This window comes from Lytechinus pictus, chromosome 2, assembly GCF_037042905.1.
Source record: "Lytechinus pictus isolate F3 Inbred chromosome 2, Lp3.0, whole genome shotgun sequence".
Lineage (NCBI taxonomy): Eukaryota > Metazoa > Echinodermata > Echinoidea > Temnopleuroida > Toxopneustidae > Lytechinus > Lytechinus pictus.
In genome coordinates this window covers 29,533,955-29,544,360 of record NC_087246.1, presented here as the reverse complement: position 1 = coordinate 29,544,360, position 10,406 = coordinate 29,533,955, and the positions used below count along the sequence as shown (strand labels likewise).

Below are 10,406 nucleotides of genomic sequence, written 5' to 3'. Positions count from 1 at the left end.
TAACTCATGCTTAGTTTGACATGGACCCATCATTCAACATTTATAGTGACAAGCTCTAGTGATTGAAAGTAACTCATGCTCAGTGTGGCATGGACCCATCCAACATTTATAGAGTGATAAGTTCTAGTGATTGAAAGTAACTCATGCTTAGTTTGACATGGACCCATCATTCAACATTTATAGAGTGATAACCTCTAGAGATTGAAACTCATGCTCAGTGTGACATGACCCATCATTCAACATTTATAGTGACAAGCTCTAGTGATTGAAAGTAACTCATGCTCAGTGTGACATAAACCCATCATTCAACATTTGAAGAGTTTAGTTGCAAAAGGGGTTAGGTCCACTTTGGACCATTCCGAGAATTCTGACTTACTGCAATATTCTTATGAGAAAATAAATTGTCATGATGTACTACCCTATCATGTGAACATAAAATTGGGTATAAGAGAAATCTACCTGTCTTCAGTTTTTTTCTATGTATTCTTTTAAAAATTATCATTGTGGACCTAACCCCTTTTGCAAATAAACTGAAATGAATCCAATCTATTTTGATTAAAAAGGGAATTTTCTTTGCCACTTTTATTCACATTTTCATGTGAATTTTTCTTTGTTTTCATCAGAACGACCAAAAATCTAGAGGTTTTGAGACAGAAAACAATAAAATTTATGAACAATGGACCTAACCCCTTTTGACAAATGAGCTCTTCAGAAGAGTTTCTTTGCAAAAGGGGTTAGGTCCACTCCAAGAAAATCATTTTTTTAAATTCTCCCATATTGCAATATTCTTATGCGAAACTAAATTTTCATGATACCCTACCATGAGAATATAAAATTGGGTATAAAAGAAATCTACCTGTCTTCATATTTTTTTAAATATTCTTTTCCAAAAAAAATTATGTGTGGACCTAACCCCTTTTGCAACAAATCTGAAATGGACCTAACCTCTTTTGAAAAAAAAAAGTGATTTTTCTTTGCCATTTTAGATAACATTTTAATGGGAATTTCAACTTTTCTTTGGTATCATCTTATAGAGCTACTAAAAATCTATACATTGAGACAAAAAATCAAATTTAACGAAAAATGGACCTAACCCCTTTTGCAAGTGAGCCCTTCATTTATACAGTGACAAGCTCCAGTGATTGAAAGTAACTCATGCTCAATGTGACATTTCATTTAACATTTATAGAGTGATAAGCTCTAGTGACTGAAAGTAACTCATGCTCAGTGCGACATTTCATTTAACATTTATAGAGTGACAAGCTCTAGTGATTGAAAGTAACTCATGCTCAGTGTGACATTTCATTTAACATTTATAGAGTAATAAGCTCTAGTGATTGAAAGTCACCTATGCTCTGTGTAACAGGAACTGTGACTTGATTTGACTGATCTGTAACTTGAATCATTACAGGAATGATAGCTGCATCGGATGAGGCTTCAGTAGTTGACACAACATTGGTAACATGGGAAGGCACAACACTGTTCTCTCCTTGCTGGTGTATTGGAATTTGTCCATCATTAGCCTTAGCATCAATCACCAAATCTCCACTTCCCATAGGAACTTGTACAGCGTTACTCATATCGGCGAGCTGTTGAGAAATTTCAATCAATGCGTCTGTTGCAATGGTATATGCTTGGGTCTCCTCTGCATCTGCACTTAAACCCCCTGGGAGCGGGACCAGTGGGTCGTCCTGCTTTTTCTTCCGTCGGGTAGATGGAAGATCTCCATCAGGGCGTCCAGGACCTTTAGTGAGTATCCTGTCAACTTGGATCTGGTGAGCCTGTGACATGTGCTTCTTGAGCTGGGAGGAGTCAACACAACCTCGGCCACACTTCTGACAGACGTACGGACGCTCTCCAGTGTGGACGCGCATGTGTTTGGTGAGGTTGCCTTTTACAAGGAAGGTCTTTCCACAGACGTCACAAGCAAATGGGTGGATACCCAAATGCCAGTTGACATGCACTCTGAGTTTAAACTTGTCTCGGAAACCTTTACCACAGTACTCACATGGATAGGGATTCAGCCCTGAATGGACCTTCTCGTGCTGGTTGCGCAGGGATGAGCGGGAAAATGGCTTACCGCACTGTCTGCAAGGGAATTTCTTGATGTCTGTATGAACGGTTAGATGATGCTGTTTTAAGATTCCCTTGGCTTTGAAGCTAGACCCACATAGGTCACAGAGGTATGGCTTCCCTTCTACATGGACTGTTTTCTTGTGTATCTTCAGTTGGCCAGGTAGGAAGAACTTCAAATCACACATATCACAAGCGATGTCCTTCTTACCAGAATGTGTCACCATGTGGTCTTTGAGTCGATTTTTCGTAAAGAAAACCCTGTCACAAAGTGTACATGGGTAGGACACCTCTTTGGTGTGAACATTGTTTTTATGCCTCTTGTAATGGTACATCTCTGAAAATACCTTGTCACAGAATTCACAGGGAAAAGTTCTTTTCTGATGTGATTTTCTGTCTGCCTTGGGCAATACATCGCTCTCAAACTTGGAGTTTGCGGCTTTGTTGCGATGCATGATAAGATGCGCTCTAAAGGAAGCAACTTGCCTGAAGCTTTTGCCACACGTCCTGCATGAAAATATCTTCTCTACACTTTTATCTGAATCATCGTCGTCTCCATGCATTTCCTGTACGTCATCGTCATTCATATGTTCCTTCAAATTACCAGAAGGAACATTTTGGACTTCAGATTCCATTTCATTCTCTTCTGAAGGATGACCAGCTTCCTCTTCACCTAGCCCTTCCTTGATTTCTTGATCATCGTTCAAAACATCACCTTTTACTGGGTCATCATCCCTTGCTGGGGCATCATTCTTTGCTTGGTCTTCCTCTCCTTGACCATCCTTCTTTTGGCCATCTTTGATGTCATCTACCTTCTTTTCATCTTCCTCGACTGGGTCCTCCCCTGATTCCTCATCCTTCTCAGGAGCATATTCTTCTGGACTAACATCTTCGGTGCCAGTCTCTTCTGGATCAGCCACTTCTAGATCAGCATCATCAGGTTCTACAACTGATCTAACTTCCTTCTCTGGCATTTCCTCTTCCCCAAGTACCTCCCTAAGCTTCTGAGGCAGTCTCCTTTTTCGCTTGCTTCTGGTTTCTTGCAGCTTATTCAGGCGTAGGTGAAGGGTATGCAACTTAGGCTTTGGCAGTTGGATGGTGTGTGGTTTTTCTAGTTTCGACAGACTCTCCTCATGATGTTTGTTTGCTAATACATCTTTTTTACTGGATTCCTGTTTTTGATCTATGGAGTCCTTCTTGGATGGCCGTCCTCTCCTCTTTTTCACCACGCTTTCTTCCTCTGTGACAAAAGTGTCGCTTTTTCTAGGACGGCCCCTCTTTCTCTTGGCACTTCCTTGTACATCCTGTGGAGGTATAACTTCAGCAGTGGGGGAAACGACATTCTTTCGAGGTCTTCCGCGTTTCTTTTTTTCTGGCACAGGAGATTTCGCCGGAGATTTCAAATCAGGATCTTGCTCATCAGAAGACACACTGGTTATTTCAGGCTCCTTCTGTTTCTTTGCAGGTCTTCCAGGAGGAGGAGTTTCACTGCTGCATCGGTTCAGTTCATGTAGGTCAAGTTCCCATAAGCTGGTCAGAACAGCATGGCAAATGCTGCACTCATGCTCCTCTGGTGGTGGTGGTGGTGGTGGTACCAAGGGTTCCTCTTCATTTTCCACAGGTGGAGGATCTCCATCCCACAAGGCCAGGTTGTCTTTCTCTTTCTCTCCTATATCAGGACATTCCTTGTCTTTGTTATGATTGGGATCTTCTGCCGTGTCCTGTGTATCAACCTTTTCCTCTGCCTTGCCCTCATTGGTGTCTGGTTTTTGAAGAATGACTGGACAGGGGTAAAACAAAGAAATCCCTAGCTATTAATTACCTTTCGATGACATAAAGAAACATGTTCCCATTCATTATTAATACATTAAAGGGGTACTCCAGGCAAAAAATACTAATATAAAAAAATGAATTAAAATTCAATGAGTAAAATGGTGAAAATTTCATCAAAATCTGATTTAAAAAAAAACGATTCATTGAATTTCAAAGTTTGGCAATATTTTGTGAAATCAATTATATGCATGATGGCATGAACATGCAATAGGGGCTGATGTCATGCACCCACTTTCCTTTTTTCTTATTATGTTATTAGTGAGATGAAATCATAATTGTTTCATATTTTTAAACATGCATGTATATGAATTTGAGTAAAATCATAACTTCACCTTACTCAGTGATTCAGCATCAATTCTTATTCTCGGAAATCAAAATTTGAATAAACACAATTTGATATTATAAAAAAACAAAAGAATAAGTGGAGACATGACATAATCAACTCACTCAATGCATATTCATCAGAACACACATCGAGCTGTTTCACTGAAATAATGCAATAGATTTGTTATTCCATGTTAAATTTTGAGATTTTAGTTTTTTCTTGTCTTGTATTATTGATCTGTTCAAATCACATAATTTGCAGTCTGGAGTACCCCTACAAGATTTCTTTTTCAAACACAAAACTCAACAACATCCGAGAGACAGACGCCACTGCTAAAATGTTCAAAATCTGTTTAAATCTTCTAGCTACGTAAAGGTTCAACTGTGGGAAATATCATTCTCATATTCGCAGCTTATGAAGTATTGAGGGCTGCTCTCTCTCTCTCTTGTTGTTTTTTCCCCCTCTGAATAAAGACCCTTCTTCAGCATTTTTTCTGATTGGAAATCACCCCATAAAGCTACGGTGTCCAAAGGACTATAATATCTAGTTTTGCCAACCCATTGGCCCGTATTCTCAAAAGAGATTTTGATTGTACCGTGGTACAAAACAATGGACTATGCAGATTTTTAAACATTAATTTAGCATTAATGCACTTATTTCATCACGTACACAAAGTTAAATCCAATTAAATGCGTGCTTTTAGCAAAGTGTGCTTAAAATGAAGCGTGTTAATGAAATAAATCTGCATAGTCCATGGTTTTGTACCATGGTAAAATTGAAACCTCTTTTGAGAATACGGACCATTTAGTCTAACCCAACTCTGAGTACAGTAATTTTCACTTTGACAATGAAGACAAAATGGTAATTGGTGAAAGTGATAATTAGACCAAGTGATATTTAGCCCAAGTGACAGTTAGCCAAATTGCTCACAATAGACCTTCTGTCAATTAGAGTTTTTAAAAATGAAACATGGACCAGAGTGAAAAAATATTTAGCCTACATTATGATGGTCCATCTCAACCAGGGGGAATTACACAGGGGCTCAGGGCAATTTCATGCCCAAGATGCTCCAAAAAAATTAATAAAAAAAGAGCCTTGAAAACTCCCTATCCACTGCAAGAATAATGCACTTAAATACAATGTTGCAGAATTAATTCAATTAGGCAGCAGGTTGTCAAAAGTAGCCCCCAACCCCTACATGTTTTTTGGGGGGGGTGCCTGGCAGGCAGTTTTTATGGATTATTTAAGGGAAATGAAACTTGAGGTCTGAATAGACAGACCTGTGGTCCGTCTATTACAGGCAGTCACTGAAGCAGGTTTGACCTTATTATACTTACTGATGGTCTGCAATTCATTCTCATCTTCTGGATTCTTCTGAACACGGAACTGGAGTGCCCCAATCTGCAACAAGAAATTGGCCACTGCAAATTGCTCTGTAGGTATAAGAGAGGCAGAACAAATTAAGCAATATGAAAATTACATGTAGCTCTTGGTCCCGTTGGAGAAAAAGTTGCATTGCCACTCAATAATTCAAGCGCAAGTCTTTAATACATGGTCTGATTGGCTCACACACAATCACGTTGTGTTCGATTTTTGGAGTTGCGTTTGACTGCATCTCTTTCAGAAATAATTGATTCTCTCAAATTTGCAAAGATACATATATGATAAGAAAAAGATATGTCATCAATATCATAAACCACATCAATCCCAAAGTCAACCTGAACGTTAAAATGATTTAAATTCATTAGTGTCAAAGGTGATTTTAATTTACCTTTAATTATTCTAACATTTGGGGAAAAAAATTAGGATGTTCAAATAAAGCAATTCAAGGAAATAGAAACATAAATGAAAAAGCTTGTAACAAATTTTTTCCCCAATTGGATTCTGTAGATCTATAAAGGAATCCATAAAATACATTTTCTGCGTGAGCATACAAAGAAGAAAAGACTGAACTTGAAGTCACCCATCGTGATTAACAAGTTGGATTCAGACTTACCTCCCACGGAAGCAGACTGTTGATAGAGCTTCTCAATCACCTGCTTACTCTCAGATTCAAAGGTGGTACAGACATCACTGATGCGGTCTCCAGTTGACACATGCTCCCAAAAATCATGGATATCTGTTCAAAACAAAACAAACTTTCTAAAATAAAATGTAATAACTAAATTCACAAAAGAAATCATCCATCATGATAAACAAGTTGGATTCAGATGAGAAGAGATGCAGAAGTTATGCATCTGGCCCGTATTCTGAAGTCAGGTTTAACTTTATAGACCATGTTTTAACTCTGTGCTAAAAAAAAATTATGGGAAGCCAAAAGTGTCAAAATTGTTATTACGTTGTATGTTTCTTATGTTTACCGTGGCAACAGTGCTCTTTCCTGATTCATTGATGGTGAAGACAATCATCTATTTATACTTCCTAGACAATTATGAATGATTTGAGAGCCAAATGAGCCAACATATGGTATCTCTACTGTTACTGATTTATGTAACCACAACTTTAAACCCAAGTTTAAGTTAAACCCGACTTCAGAATACGGGAAAATATGTCAAAAGTTATTGCCTAGAAAAAGTAGAGAGCAAAGTCATGGATCTAGAATCTAGGCTCCAGTCTATATGCATTAGATACATGTATTAATGTGTAATTCCCTTCTTCTTTTTCTTCAAAATGAATGTGGTAAATGTGGATTTTCAAGAGAAATCCATCACTGTTTACCACATTCCATACACGAGTCTACAGTGCATCTCAAAAGAAAACTATACACTTTTGACATGGCTGCCAAATAAAAAATTAATCAATTTGGGGGTTAAGAATTACAATTATAAAGTCAACTTTCAAATGACACCAAACGCTGGATAACTATTCATGCTTGAGTGAGCACTGCCCACTTAAATAAAGGATATGGAAATTAGACTGGGCAGGAAAAAGCCTTCCAATTTCTCTCAGCTTTTTAGAGGCGAGTCCTTTGAGCAAATGTTATTAATTATTTAATTGAACATGAATAGCAATTTTTAGTGCAGCATTTTAACTCTATCTTGTGGATCTCAGCAGTGTGTTCATGAGTCAGGAGAATAGGGGGTGAGATAGGACTTAGGTAGGTGAAGTAGGTTGATGGGATAAGGGTCACAGAACATTTAGCCACCCCCCCCCCTGTCTTCCCTCTTGTTGAGGGACTGATTGTTATTACACAAACACATGAAGTCCAAGAGAACGGACTTTTAATTTAATAATGAATTCTGAAAATTAGAGCATCATCTTTAATCTTATCAGTCATTTAATCAACAATCAATCTGATCAATCAAGCATTCACTCATCTGTCAGCTTTTTCAATAAATTATTGGATAAATCATCATAATCCATAAATTTCTTAGTAATCATTCAATAAAAATAACTGACCCACCAACCATCGGTCACTTAGCAGTTTAGTTTTGAATACCAGCCAGGAAGTGAGACAGAGAGAAAGAGAGAGAGGAGTACCGTACATATACGACTTGTAATTTGTAAAAGAACACGAAAAAGAATGTCCTTTTCAAATTCCTATCTCTCCCCCCCCCCCCCTTTATGCAACAAGTACGGTACCATCACACTAACCCGACTCTCACCAACACACTGTTGAAATCCACATGATAAAGTTAAAATCCTACACTAAAATTGCATGTCATGTTCACTCCTGAATTAAATTTCAATTCAATAATTCACGAAATTTGCTAAGGAAACCAAAATTGATTTCAAAATTTGCTAAGGAAGCCAAAACTGATCTCAAAATTTGCTAAGGAAACCAAAACTGATCTCAATAATTTATCACAACTCCCTTAGCTTTGAAACTTTCAATTAAAGGACTCGCCTCTCAAAAACTAAAAGAAATTGGAAGGCTAATTCCTGCCCAGCCTAATTTTCACACCCTTTATTTAAGTGGGCAGTGCTCACTCAGGTATGAAAAGTTTTCCAACTTTCTGGTGTCACTTGAAAGCCAACTTTATTGGCTTTCCATATACATATAGAACCCCCCCCCCCCCCCGAGTGATATATTTTTAATTAGGCAGCCATTTCAAAGGTGTATAGTTTTTTTTATTTTTTAGATACACTGTAAAGGCCCCGTGTCTAGGCTCTGTGATAACAAGACAAAGACAAATATGATCAAAAATATTATCACGGAGTCCTCTAGGGCTAGCAATGTCAAGCCTAGGCCTACTGTATGAAGGGGGGCCCCATGCATGTTTGCGCACCTACATAACTATTTAAACAAGTCAAGATTTGACATGAATTTATTTTCATTTCACAAAATTTTTCAGTTGATGTTTCTTATAAGTTATATTCTTATGAGTAAGGTGTGGCAAAAATCTCATATTTAAAAGACATACTAGTAGGTCTATTATTTTCTTGGAAAAAACCTTGGCCAATCATTTACAAATTGAACAAAAAAAAATCAAATTAAAAATATTTTGATGGGGGTGTGCCTCACAAACCATGAAATGGGGGTCTAAGAAACTGACCAAAAGGGTAAAATACAGGGTCTTGGGAACTAAATATATACCCAGAGGTTTGAAAAACAGGGTCTACGGAACGGGATCACAGTACAGTAGGTACGGTGCACGCTAGCGCTGTGCATGTAAATGTGGGCGCATGGAGCTGCTAGCGGAGGGAGTTGTGAAGCCGTCTGTGCAGCTCTTTTTGGCAGGGATAGGGAACTGAGATGTTTCTCAACAGGGGTCAGCTACTTAATAATGGACATGATGGAACTTAATGTCATTCGTATTATCTAGAGAATTGAAAATCAGGTCTGAAAAAGGGCGTCATCAAAGCAGCACATCCTGTACCACCAATATACATGTGAGTGCCCCCCCCCCACCCCCCGTGGCCATGTCTGCGCACCCATTCACTTTAAACAGTCACAATTCAGGGATTTTTTTTAACTAAAGGCTGCATTGAGGCCGTCACATGAACATGATGAAATACACAAAAATTCATATATTTCTACCATTTCGAGTCAGATTTTTTAAATGAATATCTGCATGTGTAAAGTTTGTGGTTGTGGCATATCTTCTTTTTTTTAATACTAAGTTAGAGTGGCACAGAGAAAGGGGGAATGCGTAGACTTGTTGAGGGACCTGGCTTGATTTTGAAATTGAATCATCAAATTTTGCTGGGATTTTTTTTTCTGCATAATTATGTCATGATATTGTAACACCAACAGTTAGACTTTTTGCTTGCATCATGCATTACTCATTACTGCATATCCTGCGCTTTGATTTATTACGGATTTAGAGTTTTATTACATGTAAGTTAATCATGTTTATTATGGAATACTGTAGTTTAAACTGCATTAAAATTTCTGCAGGCAGTGCACTGCGCGCCTGGCCACCCATACATTCATCACACACGTTTTACATAGAAAACTATGCCACGCCAGTTGTTGAATTCGTCTAGCCGTTTATAGGCCTACAATTTGATTAGTTACCCTTCTGGCTAACGATATGCACTTGCGAAGCATCCACCGACTCATTCCCTAGGTCTCCTGGAATATTTTCAACATCTTCCATGCTGTTTGAGCTCCTCCAAAACCTTAAATAATTTGGCGCTTTTTTCACGTAGAACCGATACAAACTGCACACTGTGAACTGACGATTCCGACATTGTCCACAATTTTTATTATGTCGAGCGCCACCTCGCGTGTTAGCGCAGTACAGTGGATCTATCAAATTAGAAATATTTTTTTTAGGCGTACGTGTATATTTTGTTTTCAATCTCTTTATAATAATGGGTTATTTTCAGAGTTACTTTAATATCTCAGTTTAAAATAATACAGCGACTAGGCAGAACATTCAACATTCAAATAAAATACAGAAAATCATAGCCTTACCACCATTCTATTGGAAAGTGCTAGGGCCTAATATAATCCTAAATAAAAAATAAAAAATTTAAAAAACTGTCAGATGATCCTTTTTTTTCTAAATAGAATATTGATAAATAAATGATATTCTTCCATTCTGTTCATCATTTATGACTATAAAGGGACTCAGTATTACATAAGGGGTGTTTTTTATGATGGGGGAGGGGCACAATATTTCATATTGTTTTTTTTTTCTCTTTAACATATTCCTTTTTTCCTCAGTGGCATTTCTTAAAGTCATTTTCATGATAACTTGAAAACAGAAGGGAGAGGGGAAACTGC

At 37.9% G+C, this 10,406-nt stretch overlaps 1 protein-coding gene across 4 annotated transcripts; it reads right to left on the bottom strand.

Annotated features, from left to right (window-relative positions):
• Window positions 1-358: 358 nt before the first annotated feature.
• Window positions 359-9,936, bottom strand: LOC129254431 (zinc finger protein 37-like). Of its 4 annotated transcripts, none has more exons than XR_010296824.1 (5): window positions 9,693-9,891; window positions 6,228-6,350; window positions 5,569-5,664; window positions 1,090-3,853; window positions 359-509 (listed from the first exon to the last, which is right to left on the bottom strand). XR_010296824.1 is itself a non-coding variant. In XM_054892896.2 (4 exons), the coding sequence occupies exons 1-4, from the start codon at window positions 9,772-9,774 to the stop codon at window positions 1,314-1,316; spliced, it is 2,841 nt and encodes a 946-aa protein (XP_054748871.2). In that variant the 5' UTR covers window positions 9,775-9,891; the 3' UTR covers window positions 881-1,313. The 4 variants fall into 4 exon arrangements, 1 of the variants encoding a protein (XP_054748871.2); XR_010296820.1 differs by having other exon boundaries at window positions 491-682; window positions 909-3,853; window positions 9,693-9,936; XR_010296821.1 differs by having other exon boundaries at window positions 491-682.
• Window positions 9,937-10,406: the final 470 nt, after the last annotated feature.

What these genes read in the sequence shown, in the direction of transcription:
- LOC129254431 (XM_054892896.2), bottom strand. Translation starts at nt 9,774, where the DNA reads ATGGAAGATGTTGAAAATATTCCAGGAGACCTAGGGAATGAGTCGGTG. An exon ending in GCATATCGTTAGCCAGAAGG is followed by an intron (nt 6,351 to 9,692) that starts GTAACTAATCAA and finishes TGTTTTGAACAG; the next exon opens with ATATCCATGATTTTTGGGAG. An exon ending in ACAGTCTGCTTCCGTGGGAG is followed by an intron (nt 5,665 to 6,227) that starts GTAAGTCTGAAT and finishes TTATACCTACAG; the next exon opens with AGCAATTTGCAGTGGCCAAT.